Raw genomic sequence first — 23,683 nt, forward strand, 5'->3', positions numbered from 1 at the left:
ATTTATAGATGTGATGAGAAACCCTCTTCCAAGAGGAATGAGGAACCCCCTTTAGGAATAGAAATCCCTTTAGGAATGTGACCTCCTTTCACGAATAGAAATTCCTTTAGAATTGTGAAACCCATAACCTTATCCAGTATACATCTTTTAACCCTTATAAACTTAAATTTTAACAGAATGAGAGGGAGGGAATTTCACCCAGTAATTCCGCCTTTACACATCACTAATCATCAACGTGAGTACCTTATGGAATTACAACCTTTATTATATAAATCATTGTTATGAAATAATTATTTCTAACAAATTAAACACCAAAAACTAAAAACATACATCCAACAACACAACAAGGTTTGAATTTGACAGCCCAACAACACAACAATCTTAACTCACTTATCAAAAGCAATGTTTGGTTTTAGGCTCACATGGATGCATTCATCAGTACATATTCATTGAGTAGGGCATACCTCCCCAGCTTTAACCAGTTTTCCTCAAACGCCCCCAATATCATCAAACTCCTCATTCACTTTCATTTTCTTCAGAGGATTCACTTTCATGCATTTTCACAGCTTTCCTTCATTGGCAATTTAATCTAGAAAACCAATTTCCATTGACAAAAATAAATAAAGTGAAAGATATTAGAATGAATGATTTCCATATATATATATACAATAATAAAAATTCCATAATAAGGGTCAAAAACCAATATTTCAATATCAAGGAAGGGTAATAGGAGACAAACCTTAGCTCCAAGATCACGAATAACAAGTGCCTCATTACCATAGCTGTGCTGCTCTTCTTGAATTTCCTTGCAGATTCCACCAGAATAGGATAACAATTTTCTAACTCAATTAGTTGTAGTGTATTTAAATTTGAAAATTCACTTGGAAGTTCTTCCAACTCCAAGCAAAATCTTAGGATTAAGCGTTCCAAGACCGGGAAATGATCATCAGTTGTATTCCAGCATTTGAGATCTGAGCGTTCAATTAGGAAGAGCTTTAATCCCTTAAAGCCATCATCATCTGCTGGTTCCCACTTTGGACCGGAGAAGGTAAACTCTTTAAGTTTGAGCACCTCGAGCATTGGCAACCTTCCAATAATGTCCATGTCCTCCCACGAAAGATAAGTATTACAAAGTGTCAACTTCTTAAGGTTCTGACGAAGAGCGGTTGGAAGATAAAAGCCCTCCACATTTCTCCTTTCAAATTTCAATCTCTCAAGCAAACTCAAATGAACAAGACTGTCAAAAGCACTGTTGCTAGATGGTCCCACCAATGTGGGTAGGGTGGTGACCAAAAGCTTAACAATTAAGGTTGGAAGATGAAGTGAAAGGTTTTTTGATTAATGGCTTCATTCATGTCCACTTAATGGGAGATTAAAGTGGGCAAATGAAAAGACAAAAGAGTTGCCTTTGTAAAGCCTATATAAAGGCCATGGATTTGGCTACCTTGGACATGAGAGAGTTCAAGAAGAAGAAAAAGAGAGGAGAGAAAATTTGTTGAGATATACAAGTGTGAGAAAATTAGCCGAGAAGAAGTTGGTGGATTTCGTAGAAATTCTTGTGCCTCGGGGTATGTTATTTTCTCTTGTATTTTGTGTTGCCTCTAATCGTTGAATTAGAGAAGCCTCCTCTGTTGTACCCATTATCTATATAGTGGAAGGTTGACTGGCTTGTGCCCGTGGTTTTTTACTCCTTGCCTTGAGGAGGTTTTTCCACGTTAAAATTCTTGGTGTTCTTCTTGGTGCCGTTTATTTATTTTCATTGTGCTAATTATATATTCTTGCGAGCTTTCTTCCCAACAACTGGTATCAGATCTTTGTTCAAGTGCGAAGCTATGGAAGGAAAATTCAATAGAATTGCAAGTTTGAATGGCACAAATTATCACATATGGAGAAATAAGATAAAAGATCTACTATATGTGATGAAGTTGCATTTACCCGTGTTTGCTACCTAGAAACCTGAAAATAAATCAGATGAAGAGTGGGCCTTTGAGCATGAACAGGTATGTGGTTTTATTCGGCAATTTGTTGAAGATAATGTGTATAATCATATTTGTAGTGAAACCCACGCAAGGACACTGTGGAGTAAACTTGAAGATTTATATGCTTCAAAGACTGGCAACAACAAATCGTTTTATCTCACAAAATTGGTGCAGTTGAGATATAACGAGGGTAGTTCTGTTGCGGATCACTTGAATGAATTTCAAGGGATTGTTGATCAATTGTCAGGTATGGGAGTTAATTTTGATGATGAGGTCCTTGCTCTTATGGTACTAGCATCATTGCCAGATTCTTGGGAAACTTTAAAGATTTCTTTGACTAATTCTGCTCCTAACGGTGTTGTCACAATGGAACTTGTTAAAAGTGGTGTCCTGAATGAAGAGATGAGACGAAGGTCACAAGGTACTTCCTCTCAACATTCAGAGGTCTTGGCTACAACAAATAGGGGGAGAAGTCAAAGCAAGGGTTCAAGGAGTAAAGATAAAAACAGAGATAACAGTAGAGGTAAATCTAATAAATTTGCTAATGTTGAATGTTATCATTGTCACAAAAAGGGGCCTATTAAGAAATTTTGTCGACTACGAAAGAAAGAAAATCAGAAAAATAAAGACTCTGAAAAGAATAATGGTAGTGAAGATGATAGTGTAGCTGCTACAGTTGAACATGATTTTCTTATCTTCTATGATGGTGACACAGATGCTATTAATTTGGCAAGTCATGATACAAACTGGGTAATTGATAGTGGTGCATCCATTCATGCTACAGCTCGAAAGGATTTTTTTGTTAGTTATGCAACAGGTGATTTTGGAGTTGTGAAAATGGGCAATGATGGTAATGCAAAGATTGTTGGTGTTGGCGATGTTCAGTTAGAAACCAACAATGGCACCAAGTTGCTTCTGAAAAATGTGAAGCATGTTCCAGATATCAGGTATAATTTAATTTTTGCTGAAAAATTAGATGATGAAGGGTATTGTAATACTTTCCAAAATGGCCAATGGAAACTCACAAGAGGTTCTCTAGTTGTGGCTCGAGGCACAAAGTGTTCTACACTTTATGTTTTACAGGCCAAGATCTCAGGAAATATTGTCAATACGGTTGAGAACGATGATACGAATGATATATGGCATAAGAGGCGTGCACACATATCTGATGAGAGGATGTCCATGCTGGTCAGAAAAAAGAGCTTAGCTGGGTTGGACAATGTTCATTTGAAGAGGTGTGCTCATTGTCTAACAGGGAAGCAGAACAGAGTATCCTTTAAAAGTTCTGCTGAGACTAAGAAGAAACCAGAGGTATTGGAATTGATACACTCTGATGTGTGTGGACCTTTCAAAACTAGGTCACTTGGTGGTGCTTGCTATTTTGTTACCTTCATTGATGAATGCTCAAGGAAATTATGGGTTTATTCTTTGAGGCATAAAAGTCAAGTTGTGGACATATTCAAGCAATTTCACGCCCTAGTTGAGAGACAGACTTGGAAGAAGCTAAAATACATAAAGTTAGATAATGGAGGAGAGTATATTGGGCCACTCAATAGGTATTGCGTAGAGCAGGGTATTCGCCATAAGAAAACACCACCAAAGACTCCTCAGTTAAATGGTGTTGCTGAGAAGATGAACAGGACTTTGATTGAGAGAGTTAGATGTTTGTTGTCACATGCAAAGTTACCAAAGACATTCTGGGCTGAGGCACTAAGCACTGTTGCGCATGTGTTGAATCTCTCACCATTTGCTCCTTTAAGGTTTGACATACCAAATCGGGTATGGACAGGAAATGATGTTTCCTATGATTATCTACGTGTCTTCGGGTGCAAAGCATTTGTGCACATTCCGAAAGACGAAAGATCGAAACTTGATGTTTAGACATGACAGTGTCTGTTTATTGCTATGGTCTAGATGACTTTGGCTACAGATTTTATGATCCAGTTGAAAAGAAGCTTGTGAGAAGCCGAGATGCTGTGTTCGTGGAGAATCAAACCATAGAGGATATTGACCGGGTTAAAGAATTGGGATCTCATAACGGTGATTCAGTTGATACTGAGATAGTACCTCCAACAGTGGTTCCTGAAGAGGTTGGAGAGGAGGACCAAATTGAGCAGCAAGATGTTACTGATGCTTCCATTAATGATGATGAACTCCCAGTTCCAGAAGCTTCAACTCCACCTCAGCTTCGAAGAAGTTCAAGAGTTAGACAGCCTTCCACAAGGTACTCTTCTGATATTTATGAAATTAATTTTGTTGATAATGGTGAACCAGAATGTTATGCAGAAGTTGTGGATAGGGGTGGAAATGGGACGAGCCGAGCCGAGCTTTAAAAAATTAGGCCTGGGCCTGTTACGAAAATCTAATGCCTAGGCCCGAGCCTGAGCCTGTATGTAGGCTTTTTGTTAGGCTCAAGCCTGAGCCTGCAATTAGCCTGGCCTGGCCTGAAGCCTCTTTAAAAGCCTGTTTAATATTTAGGTCATTAAAAATGCTTCAAAGCAAGTCCTACCTTAGTCTATTAAAGCGTACATGTTAATACTTTTTAAAAACTTTAGTATGTATAAATAATATAAGAAATGTACCTACAAAACTAATACATAAGTATATCACCACAATGCAAACATAATAGCAAATAAATATAAAATAAAACAAAACAAGTCACGACTTCAACATGCTCGTTAACTTGTTTAGAAATAAATTCAATTGTATCATTGTTTGTTATCCTATATAATATCGTAAATAATTAACAATCAACTACATTTCATTAAATATTATGATAGTAAGAACAATTAATAAAAAAAAATAACACAATAAGAAGAAGACTTATAGCAGGATTAACAACAATGTTTATAGTTGAGTCATAATTTATAATGAAATTTTGGAGGTGCAGGGTTAGGGTTTGATAATTATATATACTTGGGGTTATATATATATATATATATATATATATATATATATATATATATATATATATATATATATATATATATATATATATATATATATATATGCCAGGCCTGTAGGCCTGAAGGCCGAGCCTGGTATATATAGGCCTGGCCTGTTTACTTTAATAGGCTTTGAAATTGGCTCAAGCCTGGTCTTTTTACTAAACGAGCTAGGCCTAACTAGGCTTTAATTAGGCCTGGACATAGGCCCCTACAAGGGGCCTGGCCTATTCCCACCCCTAGCTGTGGAGGATGAACACAAGGAAAAGGGGATTGAAGCCATGAAAGATGAGATGAAATCCTTGTATGAGAATAATACCTTTGAGTTAGTAAAGCTACCTAAAGGTAAGAGAGCTTTGACAAACAAGTGGGTGTACAGAGTAAAGCAGGAAGAACACTCTTCACGGCCACGGTACAAAGCTAGACTAGTTGTCAAGGGATTCAACCAGAGAAAAAGTATTGACTTTGATGAGATATTTTCTCCAGTGGTTAAGATGTCTTCCATTCGTGTTGTTCTTGGACTAGCAGCCAGCCTAGATTTAGAAATTGAGCAAATGGATGTAAAGACTGCTTTTCTTCATGGTGATTTAGATGAAGAAATATACATGGAGCAGCCAGAGGGTTTTGAAGTCAAGGGAAAAGAGGACTATGTCTGTAAGCTAAAAAAGAGCCTATATGGCTTAAAACAGGCACCAAGGCAATGGTACAAGAAGTTTGAGTCAGTTATGGCGCAATAAGGTTACATAAAGACTACTTCTGACCATTGTGTGTTCTTTCAGAAATTCTCTGATGATGATTTTATTATGCTTCTGTTGTACGTCGATGATATGTTGATCTTCGGCAAGAGTGCTTCTAGAATTAATCAACTAAAGGAACAGTTGAGCAAGTCTTTTGCTATGAAAGACTTGGGGCCAGCAAAACAGATTCTTGGGATAAGAATTACACGAGACAGGAACGCCAAAAAGTTGTGGTTGTCTAAGGAGAAGTACATTGAGAAAATACTTTGTAGGTTTAACATGGACAATGCTAAAGCGGTTAGTTCTCCTCTTGCTAATCACTTTAAATTAAGTAGTAAGCAAAGTCCTTCTACAGAGGAAGAAAAGGCAAGTATGCAACAAGTCCCTTATAATTCTGCAATTGGCAGTTTGATGTATGCTATGGTATGTACAAGGCCAGATATTGCTCATGCAGTTGGAGTTGTGAGTAGGTTCCTTTCTAATCCTGGCAAGGAACATTGGATGGCTATTAAATGGATTTTCAGATATCTTAGAGGTACTTCTAAATTATGCCTATATTTTGGTTCTAATAAGTCTATGTTGGTTGGATACACAGATGCAGACATGGCAGGTGACATTGACTCTAGAAAGTCGACTTCGGGATATCTAATAACATTTGCAGAGGGAGCAGTATCATGGCAGTCTAAGTTACAAAAGTGTGTTGGACTTTCTACCACAGAGGCTGAGTTTATTGCAGCAACTGAAGCTTGTAAAGAGTTGCTATGGGTGAAGAAATTTCTTCGAGAACTCGGGATCAAACAAGACAAATATGAGTTATTTTGTGATAGTCAAAGTGCTATACACCTTGGTAAGAATTCCTCTTTCCATTCAAGATCGAAACATATCGATGTAAGATATCACTGGATACGAGATGTTTTGGAGATGAACCACTTACAACTTGTAAAGATCCATACAAATGAAAATGGGTTTGACATGTTAACAAAGTCATTACCAAGGGAAAAGCTTGAGATATGTCGTTCAGCTGCAGGGATGCATGTCCCTCCCACATTGGCGTGAGGGGGAGTTTGTTGCTAGATAGTCCCACCAATGTAGGTAGGGTGGTGACCAAAAGCTTAACAATTAAGCTTGGAAGATGAAGTGAAAGGTTTTTTGATTAATGGCTTCATTCATGTCCACTTAATGGGAGATTAAAGTGGGCAAATGAAAAGACAAAAGAGTTGGCTTTGTAAAACCTATATAAAGGCCATGGATTTGGCTACCTTGGACATGAGAGAGTTCAAGAAGAAGAAAAAGAGAGGAGAGAAAATTTGTTGCGATATACAAGTGTGAGAAAATTAGCCGAGAAGAAATTCGTAGAAATTCTTGTGCCTCGGGGTATGTTATTTTCTCTTGTATTTTGTGTTGCCTCTAATCGTTGAATTAGAGAAGCCTCCTCTGTTGTACCCATTATCTATATAGTGGAAGGTTTACTGGCTTGTGCCCGTGGTTTTTTACTTCTTGCCTTGAGGAGGTTTTTCCACGTTAAAATTCTTGGTGTTCTTCTTGGTGCCGTTTATTTATTTTCATTGTACTAATTATATATTCTTGCGAGCTTTCTTCCCAACAAGCACCTGGTGGCAAATCATTGTCAATGTAAACCCCTAGTTCCTTCAAGTTTGGGACCATTGCAAAATCTGTTGTTCTTGGGACCCGGCCATTAACTTTCAACCAAAACAGAGTTTGTATGCTTTCCTGAATCACATTTGGGAGGTATACCGTGGCTCTTTTGTCAAGGTGTGCATGCCTTAACCGTGGCAAATCCAAAATATCTCGTGGCAATAGCAAACAACATTCTTCCCTCCACGAACAAATAATTAGAGTCTGCAAATTTTGAAGCTTAAACAGTTAAAATTTGTCAAGAGAGCCCACAGTCGTCAAAGCCAAGTATCTCAGATGAACTAACTCCACAATTTCACTAGGCGCGCCATGCCAACATTTTATTAATGATAAGTCCAACACTCTCAGAAAGTTCATATATGAGAATACCAAGTTGCGCTTCGAGAGGTACACATCTTCACCAAAGTAGAGAATAGTATGAGTTCCATCAGAAGTAGGCCAATTAGTTGATTTACAACTAATCCAACGACAACTCTCTGCTGATTGGGATTGTTTTCTTACGCTTAGAAGTTTCCCCCTTCTAGCTTCTTTCACAGATATGTCATGCAACATATCATGAAGCTTACATGACTTGATTTTGCCATCAAAACTTTGCTTGCTGATTTGCACTAGATTTCGATTGATAAGATTGTGCAAGTAACTCTCTGCCACTTCTTCCAAACTCTCAGTCATCTCTTTCTCATTCTTTAAAAATCCCTCTGCAACCCACAAGTTGATCAATTTGGTCGCAAGAATGTCCCTATCTTCTGGAAAAACTCCGAAATAGAGGAAACAAGCCTTCAAGTGACTAGGCAAGTAGTTGTAACTCAAAGAAAGCAGTCCTAAACACTCATCCAAAGAATTCATATTCTTTACAACATCACCCCATGCTTCTACTGACTTGTCGAGTGCACGTAGAAGTCCAGCCATGACAACAATGGCCAGTGGCAATCCCTGACATTTCATAACAATATATTCCCCTATAGCCTCTAATTCGGGGATGTGAACATGTTTCCCTTCAAATACCTTTGTCACAAATAAATCCCAACTTTCCTTTGGGGTTAGAAGACACTTGGTATGAATAGACTTACTTGAGCTAGCATATTCGGCCACCTCTTTCTCCCGTGTGGTCATCAGGATTCGGCTTCTGCTGAAATTATCTGGAAAACATTGTCTGATTGCATCCCAGGCCGAACTGCTCCATATGTCATCTATCACAATCAAATACCTTTGACCCAACAAATGTTTGCGCTACTGGTCTGCTAGCTGACCATGTTCTTTGCTGTAGAGTTCATTGGTGGTTGGTACAATACAAGCTAAAAGGCTAATGAGTATCCGCTTCACATCAGGTTCTTGAGACACAACTGCCCATGCCCGAATGTAAAACTTTGACATAATATCGGGATCGTCATACACCTTTTTTTCTAGCGTAGTCTTCACGATGCCTCCCATACCTGTAACTGGGATGACTTCTAGTTGCTCAGAAGACTGTTGACCAATGATCATGTTCTTTATTTTCCGAAACTCATCTCACATCCCACCATTTGATTCTCAGGCTCTAAATCATGATGATGGGTGGAAGTCGAACCGCCGGCAGGCAGTTTGTTTTCTAACTTCAAAGCTTCTGGAGATGAACTGTCATGTGACTGTGACTCAGATGTGCTTTCCTTGTCAATCTGGATCCGGACTTCAAGTGCCTCAACATCCTTTAGTACTTGCTGCAAGGTCTGGTGAAGCCCACAACAAGCTTCATCTTGGTTGGTAGAAGCCAAATAAACCTCTCTGAGTTTTGATTCGATTTCAGCTTCTGCTTTAGCAGCTTCATCTCTGATTTCTGCATCCAGACTTTGATTAACAGTCTATGTTTCAAGAAAGTGTTGAAGAATGCGGAGCTTCTTGGATAACAAGAAGACTAGTTGCGTATCATCATCATCAAGAATATTGTTCAAAGATGGGTTGGGATGCGAAAGGTGTTGATCCACTATTTCCAGTAGAGAAGTTACGACAACAAAAGCCATTAAAGAATTCTAGTGAGCTAGTTGTATGTAAAGAGAGATGCAGAGTTTGAAATGAAGGGCAGCTTTAGTTTGAACTCTGAAATACTGAACAGGAAATGCAATGGGTATATGTTAATTAGAGCAACCACATTAGTATAATTTTTTCACAAATTTTTATGAACCAAGTAGGAGAGGAGCAGGGAGGGGAAGAAAACAAGAAAAAAGAGGAAAAATTATTATGTGGACCCGGTTCATCCTTGCAAAGTAGACCCAAATCTAAAGATATACAATTTACCTACTAAATGTTCACAATTTATCTTTTAAAATTTTACATTTAGTGATGATCTAAAATTTAAAAATTTCAAACACAATTTATATTCTAGAACTTCACAATTCCAATATTAAAATTACACTATTAGGACCAGGGTTCACCTTACAAGGTTGACCCTGGTCCATGGTATAACAACTAGAAAAGAGTTGTCATGAAAAAATTTGATATGGTTAACATGCCCAATAGGCTTTTTCATCTTTGGTCGGGCCCTCTTCTTCACCCTCACATTTGGCCACACTAAAAAATCAACAAAAACCAACTAATGGGGATGCTCTTAAGACTCCTACATTTAAAAAATGTACAAAGAAATATGTGTTTATAATGTTACAAAGTAGATTAATTAATAATAGATTCAGGCATTGTTTAGTAATCATCGGTTAGTAGATTCTACCATCGGGTTATAAAAATATATTTAGTAAAATTAGTTGTTTAGTGTTAGTGGTTAACATGTAAAATAATTATCTATAAAGACATACAGGGGAGCCATGTCCTAAATTTTGTCCTTTTTTCCACATCAATAAGAAAAGTGACATGAGAGCCTTAGATTACAGCTTGCATGCCCATCCATTGTAGTTTTATATATATATATATATATATATATATATATATATATATATATATATATATATATAAGTGTATTCAAATGAGGACAACTATATTATATAGGATTATGAGGATAAATGTAGTTGTGTGCTATTAGTTTGTATGTCGTGTGCATGGCTGGATGTAGTCATGTGCCATAATTTGTATGTAGGGTGCACAAATTTGTTAATTAATAGAGTCTGGGTTCGAAACATGATGTTTACATGTATGCTTGTATGTCATTGTGTATTAAATTGTGTGCACTACTTTGTCGTGAGCCCATTATCTGTCTGCACAGTCCTCTATATATTGTTGTCCTCATACACTACTAAAAATAACATTTTTAACGTCGGTTTTTTTAGACAAACGACGTTGATTTTTTTCAACGTCATTCGGGGAGACGTTATAAATAAATGATACAACGTCGTTTATAAAAAATTGACGTAGTATATTTTTTAAAATAATTTAAATGAAACATACGACGTCAATTTTTCACTAAAAACCGACATCTTATAATTTTTAAAAATTTAAAAATTAATAACCGAGCAAAAATTGATGTCGTTTGTATTTTTTTTTTTTAAATTAAATTATACAAACGACGAATGTCGTTTGTATCTAAAAAAATTTAAATTATACATATGACGTTGATTTTTAACTAAAAGCTGATGTCGTATGTATTATGTAAAACTTTAAAAAAAAAAAAAACAAACAAACAAACGACGTCGATTTTTAGTAAAAAACAAATGTCGTTTGTTATTTATAAATTTTCTTTTTATAAATTATACGATGTCGATTTTTGGTTAAAAACCGACAACGTCGTATAATATATTTTTAAATATTAAATTTATTTTATAATTTTCTCTCAAAACCTGTGCAATTTTACAATTCATATCAACATTCAAAATCTGTACTAACAGAGCATCAAACTTATCTTCTACTCCGTATATTAATCTATACTATATTCTAAAATATGTCTAGTATATCATTTTTAAAGTCTTGAGTACCGGGTTATCCCCTCCACGAGGATGATTCTGATTCAGAAGCATATAGCTCATTGTCCCAAGTTACCCCTCCATCAGATCCGAAAAAAAAAATGAAAATGTCTTTAGGAGCTAGGTCATTTTCTAATATTTCTTTCACTGTCTTAGAGTTTATAATAACAATTAATAATATGCTAGTTGGCAATTTCAATTCTTTTAATTTTTTCATATACTATGGTATTCATATTCTGCTATAATTTTTAAACTAATAATTTAATTGGAGAAACATTAATTAAATATGCTAGTTGTCTATTGTTATATTTAATTTGAAATGAAATTTTAATATTATCATGACAACTAATATGCTAGTTGTCTATTGTTATATTTAATTTGAGAGAAAATATTAATATTATCATGACAACTAGTCAACTATTATGCTAGTTGTCTATTGTTATATTTAATTTGAAAAAAAAAAAAGAAATCTTAATATTATCATGACAACTAATATGTTAGGTTTCCTATTGTTATAGTGAACTTATATTTTGCGTAATTTATTGACTATTCAATACTAAGAAATATTGTAATTTATGCATGTCTATCACAATATGTCAATTATATATATCATTTTTAAATTATTAGTGGTGTAAATATTGTTTCCCAATCTCAAAATCCGACATATATTGTTCCTTCCCTGAATTATTAGTAGTGTAAATGTGGTTACTCGTCGTTTTCTCTATTCGAAAACCATGTTTTTTTTTTCTATATTTTTCTTTCTTCGTTTGTTTTCCTACCGCCGACAACAATATTTCTCCTTCTTCCTATTAGGAGAGCGAGGGACAATATATGTCACGTTTTAAAAATTGAGGGATAATATTTACACCACTAATAATACATAATAACATTGATAATTGACATATTTGTGAGAGGCATAAATTACAATTTTCCCTTAATATTATCATGACAACTAGTCAACTGTTATGCTAGTTGACTATTGTTATATTTAATTTTAAAAAATAAATATTAATAATATTGTCATGACAACTAATATGTTAGGTTGTCTATTGTTATAGTCAACTTATATTTTTCACTGAAAATTCCGTGTACCATTCTCTCTACACGGCTCTAGGGTTTGTTAGTTATTTTTGGTAAGTTTTCCCACGGCTTTGCTGGCTTTGGCCATGGAGGCCAAGCCGGTGGCTCCGACGTCCATCGTTGAGGGGCAGTCGAAGCACAAGTTGGTGGCGAAGAGAGAGTTGTTAAGCGGTATAAGACCTCGAAAAGGACATTTGCTAGGACGGCATCTGATCACCCCATGCTGGGCGAGGATAATGGTGGCGTCGAGGAGGAGAATAACTGGTTTGACACCGAGATCATATCGTGGTGGAATCGGACAAGGAGGATGAGGACCCTGCCGTTGCGGTGGATATTCCGGTGGTAAAGTTTTCCAAAAAACAACATGAGGAATGGATCAAGCCTCAGAAGAACGATTTGCTGGTCAAATATTTGGGTAAGGCGGTGGCACTCCCTCTCTTTCAACAGAGGATGTTACGCATCTGGAACCCGGAAGGGAGATCGGAGATCATTGACTTGGGTTCGGGGTGGTTCATTGCGAGATTCCAACTCCAAAAAGATTGTTTGCACGTGCTGGTTGATGGCCCCTGGAAGCTATTCGATCACTAAGTCGTTTCTAAGAGATGGCGACCGAACTTTAGGCCGAAGTCTGCAAAGATGGACCGGATGGCGGTCTGGGTCCGATTACCGGGGTTGCCGGTTGAGTTCTTCAGAGAAGAAGCAATCAAGGAAATCTTGAGGAATGTGGGGACCCCGCTGAAACTGGATACCACCACGATTGGTGTTCAGAGAGGACAATTTGCTAGGGGAGTGGTAGAGATTGATCTTGCTAAGCCTCTGGTGGCGGTGGTTAACGTGGAAGATTACCATCAACGAATTGAGTTTGAGGGATTAAGAGTGATCTGTTTTGATTGTGGTGAGATTGGGCATCGCTCTGCGGCTTGCCCTAAGATTCAGAGTAGTGGTGAACCGAATGCTCCGACGAATGATAAAGAAGAAGGGGAAGCCCAGGTGTCTATGAGTATAGAGCAACAGAAGCAACCCGCCCCAGTGGAGAAACATGGAGTGTGGATGATCGTCAAAAACAAACACAAAACTAAAAGTAGGGCTACGAGCAAGCAGAATACTAAACAAAACAAAGGGGACAAAAGCCAATCCCGGACTGCCGCCAATACTGGGAAGAAGTCGACAACCTCCAGAAACAATAACCAGTTTGAGACTCTCCGAGACATGGAGAACGTGACTGAAGCAGGGCGCCCACGAGGCAGAAACAAAGGGGTGTTGGCATCGAATAGAGGTAAAGGAACTAATCCAACTTTTTCTCTCCCACAAAACTTGTCATTTCCCATGCAGGACGGCAGCACGGTGAGACAGGTTGGGGGTGGCATCATTGATATGCCTCCTAGAACCCAGACACTGCTTTATACTGGAGGGGGATCTTCCAAGAGAGGTAGTAGTCGCGGTGGTTCCCAGTCAAGCCACCGAGGAAGAGGACGCAGCATTGGATGTGGAAGAGGAGGTTTGTTTTCTGTTCCTGAATCTAGTGCGCAGTTTACCCACAGGGAGGGTAACCATGAGGATAACCCTTTGGTTTTTCTTTTCGGTAGTAGCCTTGCCTCTACCAGTGGGGGGACTACTCCCCCTGACCGGCCTTTGTTTAATCTCAACAATGTGTTTACGCCCGGGGAAGGCGGTGGCCCAACTTCCCCCCCGGCTTGTAGTAATCCATGAGGATCGTATCCTGGAACTGTAGGGGTGTGGGGAATGGGAGAGTGAGGAGACATGTGAAACAGCTCCTTCGCTCAACCAAACCCGACGCCTTATGCCTCCTGGAGATACGGACTAGTTTCACTAAACATTTTCTTGTCGAGCCTCTTGGTTTTGCAGGAGGGTTGCTTCTTTTATGGGATCATGGACGTACGAATCTTGAGGTTATGAGTCATTCGCCCCAAGCAATCCATACCAAGGTAAAGCAGGGGTTAGGTGACTATTTTATCACCTTCGCTTACGTCAGACCCAATCTCATGGCCAAGTCTAGGTTCTGGGAGGACTGTAGGGCCTTTGGTAACACGCTTCAGACCCCTTGGGTTCTTTTAGAGGATCTCAACGACATCGCTTCAGTCGAAGAACAATGGGGAGGTGACTCAATCTGTTCCTCGGCGGTGTAAAGGTTTGTGGATGCTTTAGACATTTGTGGGTTGTTCGAATTGGAAGCTGCAGGGAGTCGGTTCACCTGGTGCGGACATGTTGGCAAATCGCGTGGCACAAATGCGCAGACTGGATAGGATCCTATGGAATATGGGTGCTCATTCTTTGTTCCCGGAGGCAAATTCAGTCGTCTTGCCTAGGCTCCACTCGGATCACCACCCTATTATTTTCATAGATGCGGCTGGGAATCCACCAGACAGAAGTGTGCGACCTTTTCGCTTTGAGGCCGCCTGGCTTGGAAGGGAAGATTAAGAGAAACTTTGGGAAGACACAGCTGTAACACCCCGAAATTTTAAAACTTTTAAAATTTATATAATAAAGGTAAATCCTCATTAAATCCCGAAATCAAACATAAGAGTATGGGGTGCTATGCCACACCTGAGCTAGAGAACTCAGGTGCACAAGCTAACTAACTAAAATCCTCAAATAATGTCAATACATAAGCATGGCACGCAGGCCGAAAAGGAAACTAGCTACTCTACGCCTCGGATCTCTAGCGCGCTCTGGGATCTACTCATCTGTGCCTGAAAGCCAAATATATCTGTTCAGCGAGAGATGCTGGTAACCCACTCCAACGCGTTGAAATACAATATAGGTATATATATAGATATAGGTATAGGAAAACCATTTTGAAGCAGGAAGATATATACTTAGGAGACTCTAGCTTTAAAATCAGGGATAGACTCAGCAAATAGGGACAAGCACATTAATCAATGATAAACAGTTAAGTAGAGATAACATCATAAGGAATACGCATCTAAGGTCACAGATTCAATTCAAACACATCATCATTCAAGTATCATTCATATCACATAATCATTGATGGCGCCACGGGACCAATCGCATGCCCCGAACATGAGGGTTAATGCCTATAGCATTAACATGGCCCCGCAGCACCCTACCTCAGTACCGCGGTACGAAGGGAGTTGATCGCAACCAACCCTTTGAGAACCGCTGACGAACTCAACGTCGGACCACGATCTGACACACCGCTGACGCGCCCAGTCGCTGGACCGTGATCCCCTTTACAAGGGGGGACTTACGACCCTACACACCGTTGATGCGCACAATCGGCGGGCCGTAGCGGATCAAGCCCGACACACCGCTGAGCTAAACTCAGTCGGTGGGCAAAGATCCTCGGAGACTACGGTCCTACATACCGATGTCCCACCACTCGGTGGGTCGCAGCCAGTCATAGCCCTACACACCGCCTGATTACTCAGGTCGGTGGACTACAACCTTCCTCGGCTTGTTGGCCCCATACCGCCTGGCGCATCCCGGTCGGTGGGTCATATCACCGAGGCCCATGTGGACCTTCAGTCCTATACATAATCTTTATATACCTGACCGGTCTCTACCAGCTTGGTTAACAGTTGAGATGGTTCTCAACCCATTCAACTGCCCGTATAGTGGACCTCAGTCCTATATCATATCAATATCCCTGACCGATCTTAACCGGCTTGGTTAACAGTTGGGATGGTTCTCAGCCCATTCAACTGCCCGTATAGCCCAATTGGTCTTAACCAAGTTGGGGTCATGCATCACGTAACACATAATAGCACATAATAACACATAATTCACATAGGGAAGGGGGAGACATATAATTAAGCTTACATGTGATCATTCACACACTAAGAATAGTTCCTAAGGGCTCATATAACTTCCACCTAGGTCCACGGGTTACCAATTCAACTAGTATGCAATATATAAGACTCACACAACCTACGAATGGTACCCGAAATATTAAGCTAGACATAGGCACGATAGATGGAGTCCGTTGGGACACCACGGGGGTCGGGGGAACATCAAACGGGGAAGCCGAAATCCCGGGTTGGGGTATTTTCCAGCGGGTAGCCGGTGGGTGAGGGTTCACCCGCCGGCGTGCACTGTTCCGGGCAGCGGGTGCCCGGCGGGCAGCTGCCCGCCCGCCGGCTGCCCGCTGCCGGGACTGCCCGACTTGGCCGCGGGTAGGTGGCGGGTCCCCTACCCCCACTTAGCCCCCACTGACTCTTTCTCACCAAAAACGCCCCGGGAACCTTTGTGGAACCCGAAACCATGCTTAGACACTTTCAAACGCAATTGTCAACAATACGTAGACAATTAACGGATCACAATCAAGAAACATACGGCACATATCCTATCATGCTTTTCTAAACATAATTAACACCCAAACATGTGAATTCCCACCCAATATACCAAGAACAATACCACACGAGTTCCACGATGCAACCTAGGGTTCTAATCACTTTTAAATCAAACAAGAACACAATTCATCTTTTAATATCAAGATTCGGTAGGAAAATCATATAACCCTCAAGATCATCATACGAACACCAAGAATAATATATAATCATCAAGAACATCAAGAACTCCATAAAATCCTTAAGAACCTCTTATCATCAAGATTATCAAGAACATCAATGGAATCATAACACCAATTATCCACATAACGAATCATCAACACATGATAATATGGGGAATCCTAAGGGAGAATCATAGCTATGAAAATAGGTTTTGTTGAGACATGGGTTATCTCTTAGCCTTAATTAATTATCCCTTGGCTATTAAGGTTCTTCCCTAAGATTTCCATCCGTTTTGATCTCCCTAGGCTTGGTGGTGGGGAGTCTCTTGGGAATTCTTGTGTGGTGATAATTATTGTGGTGTGACTTCTAGGTTCCTCCTATGTCCTTATATATATATATATATATATATATATATATATATATATATATATATATATATATATATATATATATATATATATATATTTAGGAGTCCTAATTAGGGTCTGAATGGTATGGGTTTACTAATTCTATTCCTTATAGGATTAAGGGCTTCTTTTAGGGATAAGGGTCCATGGTCCATGGTGGACCATATTAATTAATTAAAGAAAATCCTAATCGTAATCTGAATAGTAAATGTATACTTTCTTTATTCCTAATAGATGTGTAGGCCTAGGATTCCTAATTAGGATCTGATTAGTAAAATGTTGACTTTCTTTATTTCTAATAGGCTTATGACTCTAGTTTAGGCAAGGGTCCACGATCCGTGGTGGACCACATTAATTAAAGGGATTTCTAATCAAATTAAATCCTTTTTAATTATTATTAATGAAATTAATTAAATAATTAATTCGGGATTAAAGGCCGTAACACGGGGTGTTACAACAGCCAGGGCCATTGAGGGCGGCATGGAGAATTTTATTCCATCTATCACAGAAAAAAGCAAGGTGTTGATTAGGGACGTGTTTGGGAATATCTTTCAAAGGAAGAAGCAGCTAGAGGGACGGATTCGTGGAATATAACAAGCCCCTAACTTTGCAATTTCAGGTGGACTGCAAGCGCTGGATAAGCATCTTACCAAGGAGCTTAATGCAATGCTGGATCAGGAAGAAACTCTTTGGTTCCAAAAATCAAGAACTAGCTGGATCAAAGACGGCGACAGGAATACTCATCTTTACCACAATTCGGCGGTCATCAAGAGAATAGAAATCGTGTTAGATTTCTTAAAGTCAATGGTATCTGGACGGCCGACCCCACATCTATATCCAGTAATATCAGTGACTTTTTTTCTTCGCTGTTTTGCAGGTCCCCTTTGATTGGAGGTTCGGAGATTGCACCAGTGGATGATACCCGAAAAATTACTACAATTCAAGCTCGGTGTCTTATAAATACTATGCCAATGGACGAGGTTAGAAAAGTTGTGTTTGGGATGAAAAGATTTGGTAGCCCGGGCCCGGACGGCATTCTAGCGGCCTTCTATCAACACTATTGGGAAATAGTGGGGCCTTCACTAACACAGATGGTTAACCATGCGTTACAAACTGGAACCGTTCATAAGTCCATGTTGGTGGCCTTCATGTGTCTCATCCCCAAGAAAGAGGCCCCGGAGTTAGCGGCAGACTTCAGACCAATAACCTTACTTAATGTCGCCTTCAAAGTTATCTCCAAAGTTTTGGTCAACGGGATGCGGCCCATCATGTGCAAGATTATAGGGCCGCACCAGAACAGCTTTCTGCCGGGCCGTTCCACCCTTGACAATATTATCTTGACTCAAGAGGTTATCCACACCATGTATAAGAAGAAAGGGCATAGGGGTCTTATGGCGGTAAAAGTGGACCTTCAGAAGGCTTATGATAGTGTAGATTGGGCGTTCTTGGAGGATACTCTCATGGGTTTTGGTTTCCCCAAGAATTTCATCGATCTTGTTCTCTACTACTTGAGGGAAAGCAGCATTTCTGTCCTTTGGAATGGGGTACCCTCCCCTCCTTTGTGTCGGAGAGAGGTCTTCGTCAGGGGGATCCTCTTGCTCCTTATCTCTTTAACCTTGTCATGGAACGCCTCGCTTACGACATTCAGAGCGAAGTGTCACGGGGGAACTGGAAACCCATCTCCATCACTCGGGGAGGGATTGGGATCTCTCATCTTTTCTTCGCAAATGATCTAATGTTTTTTGGTGAGGCTACAGAACGCCAAGCAAAAGTCATGATCGATTGTTTGGATAGGCTAAGCAAAGTGTTTGGCCTGAAGGTAAATCTATCCAAATCCCAGATCTTCTATTCGCCTAACACAGTGACAGGTTCCAAACAAAGTATGGAAGCCGTCATGGGGATCTCAGTCACGCCTCATCTCGGCTCCTATATAGGCATCCCCCTTCTTCAGAAACGGGTTTCGAAAGACATGTTCGGGTCTATACTGAGCAAGATGAGAAGGAAACTGGCCTCTTGGAAGGCTAATTCGTTGAGCATGGCGGGTAGAAGAGTCCTGGTTCAATCCTCCCTATCCACTATCCCGACCTATACCATGCAGTCCTTGTCTCTGCCGGTGAGTACTTGTAACGACATTGACAAAATTTGCAGGAATTTCCTTTGGGGTCACTCAGAAGATACTAGAAAGATCCATACTGTCAATTGGACCACCATATGCAAGCCCAAAGAACTAGGTGGCCTGGGGATCAGAGTAGCAAGAGACTTCAACCTAGCGTTCATGACTAAATTGGCCTGGCAAATGACTAATTGTTCAGACAAAATTTGGGTGCAAGCGCTCAGAGAAAAGTATGTTAAAGGGAATGATTTCTTAACGGTACCTCCTCAACCCAACGCCTCCTGGGGGTGGAAAGGGATTTTAAAGGGTCGTGACATCTTGATCAAGGGTGCTTGTTGGAAAGTTGGCACTGGGGAGTCTTTAAAATTTTGGAATGATCGGTGGGTGGGGACCTCTCCTCTTGCGGATCTACCTGATGTAACCGTACCCCCCTCGCTGCGCAACTTGCATGTTAACAACATGATCAAGGAAGACAATACGTGGGATCTCACAGGAGTGCAAGACTGCCTCCCGGACCGAATAATCAACACTATTTGGGCCATTCCTATTGCTTTAACGGAGAGCCCACAAGATGCCTTATCATGGCCTCACTCAGGAACGGGACTCTTCACCTTAAAATCTAGGTTTAATTTTATTACAGGTCATGAGGAAATTGAAGAGGACCTTAGCTGGGTTTGGCACGTTATGTGCACAGAGAATGTTAAGCTGTTCCTTTGGAAATTACTCAGAATGGGCTCCTCACGAATTCGGAAAGAAGACTTCGCGGGTTGAGGGCCGATGGTAGCTGCCAGCGGTGCGACTGTGTTGATGAGTCCTTGGATCACATTTTCAGAAGATGTGACTTTGCGACGGACTGCTGGGTAAGAAGCAATGCTCCAGCCTCTTTCAACGCTACTGCAATCATCCCTCTATCCCTTTGGATCAAGGGCAACTGTGGCATGGTGAAAGACTCTCCAAATCAGGGAAGTTGGCACACGGTCTTCCCCTACCTGCTTTGGTCTATTTGGAGGGCTAGGAACGAACTCATTTTTAATAATCATATGGTGCAGGTAACAGAGACGGTGACTCGAGCGAAGCTGGAGGCCATTGAAGCTGAACGCTTACTCATTACACATGGAGGGCTTATTCTTGGCCGGCAGCTTTGGATCAGCTGGAAACCACCGACACAGGGGTGGTGCAAGCTGAATACTGATGGGGCTAGAAAGGCGGCAACAGGGCTGGCATCGGCAGGTGGCGTGTTGCGAGATCACGATGGCTTATGGATGATCGGCTTCACCTCCAAAATCGGTATCACTTCAAGCTTCATTGCAGAGTTGTGGGGTCTCCGTGAAGGCCTCATAGTGGAAAAGAATCGGGGTTTTCGTTGGCTCATAATAGAAGTCGACTCGGAAGCGGCACTCCACTTTGTTTCGGGTGACAACACAAGTCGTCCTGAAGCCAACACCATCATAGGAGATTGCAAAGCCTTCATGAATATGTTTGAACGTTGTCTTATCACTCACACGCTCCGCGAAGGCAATCGGTGTGCAGACGCGTTGGCCAACTTGGGTCAAAGTAGCAACTGGTGGACCACGATCTTCGCCCTCCCGCCGTATGGGATCCAAACCATCCTTGATAGCAACTGTAACACCCCGTGTTACGGCATTCAAACCCAAGATTAATTGTTGAATTAATCCCGTTAATAATAATTAAAAAGGATCTAATCTGGATAGGGTCCCTAAATTAATTAATGTGGTTCACTATGGGCGTGGACCCTTGCCCATATTAAAGACTCCAAGCCCGATAGGAATAAGGAAAGTAGACCTTTTACTACTTAGATTCTAATTAGGAGTCCTAGACCTATACATCTATTAGGAATAAAGGAAGTAGGCCTTTACTATTCAGACTCTAATTAGGATTCCTGATTCTATAAATAGGGGATTAGAAGGCAATTAGAATCCTTTATCACCCATAATCATATCACACGAAATTATACCCAAGAAACCTAGCCAGGGAATTTTCCCGCCATCAAGCCTAGGGAGATCAATCAGAGGAAAATCTTAGAAAAGAACCTTAATAGCCAATGGATGATTAATTAAGGCTAAGAGGTAACCATGTCTCAACAAAACCTATTTTCCTTGCTATATCTTATTCATTGGCTCCTTTGATATATGATTATGTGCTTGAGTCTTGATAGAGCTTTGCCTAGGGTTTATATTGTGTTTATGTGATAATCTCGATGTTTATATGATGATCTTGATGATTATATGATAATCTTGATGTTTATACGATAATCTTGATGTCCTCGTATTTTGATTTGTATAGAGCCCTTTTCTAGGATTGATATATGGTTTCTTGCGTTTCTTGATGTTCTTGCATAATTGAGAATTGAGTCTTGAGTCTTGTTGTATTAGGAGCATGAATCTAGGATTTAATTGTGTTGAAGTCTTGGGGTAACCCATTGTAATGTTCCAGTTTGTTGTTACGTGTTGGAATGTGTTTAGTCCCGTCTTGCGTGTTAATTGATGAATTCCCAAGTTGGGGAAAGTTATGCCTATCGTGTTATTCTAGTGGGGGGTAAGTGGGGGGAAGGAGTCCCCACCACATACCCACCAAAGCTGTCCAGAATTCCAGCGGGCAGCCACCGGCGACCCGCTGGAATTCTCGTCGCCCCCGACGGGTGAAGTCTTCCCCCGCCGGCCACCCGCTGGAAGAGATCCGCTGCCCTAGAATAAGCTTCGCTAAGTGACCTTGATTTGAACACCATTAGAGATTTCCTTGCCTCATAATTGAGCCTGGCCACAAACTTCTCCACCTTGGCGACTTCATTGGGGACCAAAACGCGCGCAAAGCGAGCTAACTCGAGAAACCGCTTGTAGTACTCTACCACTGTTGAGGCCCCTTGCTTCAAATGGAGAACCTCTTCGTACATTGCCGCCCGAACATGAGAAGGGCAAAAACGTTCTCAGAGCTTGTCTTTCAACGCTTCCAACCAAACCCCGGTTCATCTTGACACACCGGTCTCTCGTGGACCCACCACAAATCGGCTTCATGGGTGAAGTAGCAAACTGCTAGCTCAACTCGGCGTTCCTTGGGACACCCAACTAAGGTAAAAATCTTGTACATGGTGCGAACCCATTCTTCCAAGACCGTGGGGTCTTCCTCCCCAGCAAAGGTCGGAGGGCGGTGATTGGAGACTTGTTGGGCAACATCGCGATTCCCATTTGGCTGTGGTTGATTGTTGTTGTTGTGGAGGAGTGCATTGCTCAGGGTTTGCGTGATTTGAGTTAGATGCTGCAGGTTCTGGGCTAGCTGTTCGTTCGTGGACGTGTCAGGAGTCCGTGCACGATGACGAGGCGGTGCCATTGCTGAGCTCTACATAAGCAACACAGGTTACGGCAGAACTAAAGAACTTGCACCCTTACCTGGTGCCTAAACAAAAGAACTTAAACTAAACAGAAGCAAGTAACGAAACACAGCAAAGCAATAAAAGAACTCACATCCTCACCGCGTGTCCTAAGAATCCTACACTTAGGTACTTAAACACTTAAAGGCTTCGCTATGCAACTTAAAGTCCTTAACTTACAAGCACTAACCTAGGCTCAAACCTAGGCTCTGATACCAACTATAACACCCTTGATTTTCAGCATAATTTAAAACTTAAATATGAGGATAAGGCTAGTCATTAAATTAAAGCTTAGCGGAAGCTAATCAATAGAATATGAGGGAGTTACGCCACATCTATTTAACCATAGATGCACAGGATAGAATCTAAACCAAAAACCAACATAAGTTAATATCCAATAATTCTAGGCTCACAGGCCACAACTCTAGAACAACAAAAGGAAAGCTACGCTATATAAGCCTTTTGTAACACCCCATGTTACGGCCTCCGTATCCGGACTAGTCGTAGAATTAATTCCGTTAACATATAATTAAAAAAGATTTAATTAGACTAGAATCCCCATTAATTAATTAGTATGGTCCACAATGGATCATTGACCCTTATCCTTAACCAAGTCTTTAATTCTATTAAGAATAGGAAAGTGGACCTTTACTATTCAGATTCTAGTTGGAACTCCTGAATCTATATATAGGGGATTAGAAAGCATTTAGAAACCCTACCACTATCAATTCCACCACAATAGACATTCCCCGAGGAAACCTAGCAAAGGAATTTCCCCACCAAACCTAGAAAGATTCATTGAACGGAGATCTTAAGGAAGAACCTTAGTAGCCAAGGATATTGAGTAGGGCTAAGAGGTAACCCATGTCTTACAAAATCTATTTTCCTTGCTATAACTTATTTATTGGCTCCTTTGATAATTGTATGGATGATTCCGTGATTGAGTCTTGATAGAGCCTTGCATAGGATTTATATTGTGTTTATTTGATAATCTTGATGTTGTGATTGAT

The 23,683-nt window shown here is 40.4% G+C and overlaps 2 protein-coding genes and 1 long non-coding RNA gene across 3 annotated transcripts; 1 reads left to right on the top strand and 2 right to left on the bottom strand.

Moving 5' to 3' along the window:
- Window positions 1-434: 434 nt before the first annotated feature.
- Window positions 435-1,244, bottom strand: LOC109171017 (putative late blight resistance protein homolog R1A-3). The gene is made up of 2 exons (XM_019320152.1): window positions 740-1,244; window positions 435-589 (listed from the first exon to the last, which is right to left on the bottom strand). Exons 1-2 carry the CDS (start codon window positions 1,102-1,104, stop codon window positions 574-576), a joined length of 381 nt encoding a protein of 126 aa, XP_019175697.1. The 5' UTR covers window positions 1,105-1,244; the 3' UTR covers window positions 435-573.
- Window positions 1,245-2,795: 1,551 nt separating this feature from the next.
- LOC109171020 lies at window positions 2,796-4,350 on the top strand. Its single transcript, XR_002052519.1, has 3 exons — window positions 2,796-2,807; window positions 3,131-3,132; window positions 4,269-4,350. It is a non-coding gene; the product is annotated as an uncharacterized LOC109171020 (long non-coding RNA).
- Window positions 4,351-7,545: 3,195 nt separating this feature from the next.
- LOC109170976 (putative late blight resistance protein homolog R1B-17) lies at window positions 7,546-8,802 on the bottom strand. Its single transcript, XM_019320110.1, has 2 exons — window positions 8,568-8,802; window positions 7,546-8,507 (listed from the first exon to the last, which is right to left on the bottom strand). Exons 1-2 carry the CDS (start codon window positions 8,800-8,802, stop codon window positions 7,546-7,548), a joined length of 1,197 nt encoding a protein of 398 aa, XP_019175655.1.
- Window positions 8,803-23,683: the final 14,881 nt, after the last annotated feature.

The sequence above is a fragment of the Ipomoea nil genome, unplaced genomic scaffold (assembly GCF_001879475.1).
Source record: "Ipomoea nil cultivar Tokyo-kokei standard unplaced genomic scaffold, Asagao_1.1 scaffold3384, whole genome shotgun sequence".
NCBI lineage: Eukaryota > Viridiplantae > Streptophyta > Magnoliopsida > Solanales > Convolvulaceae > Ipomoea > Ipomoea nil.

What these genes read in the sequence shown, in the direction of transcription:
- LOC109171017 (XM_019320152.1), bottom strand. Translation starts at nt 1,104, where the DNA reads ATGGACATTATTGGAAGGTTGCCAATGCTCGAGGTGCTCAAACTTAAA.
- LOC109170976 (XM_019320110.1), bottom strand. Translation starts at nt 8,802, where the DNA reads ATGATCATTGGTCAACAGTCTTCTGAGCAACTAGAAGTCATCCCAGTT. An exon ending in ACTCTACAGCAAAGAACATG is followed by an intron (nt 8,508 to 8,567) that starts GTCAGCTAGCAG and finishes TGATTGTGATAG; the next exon opens with ATGACATATGGAGCAGTTCG.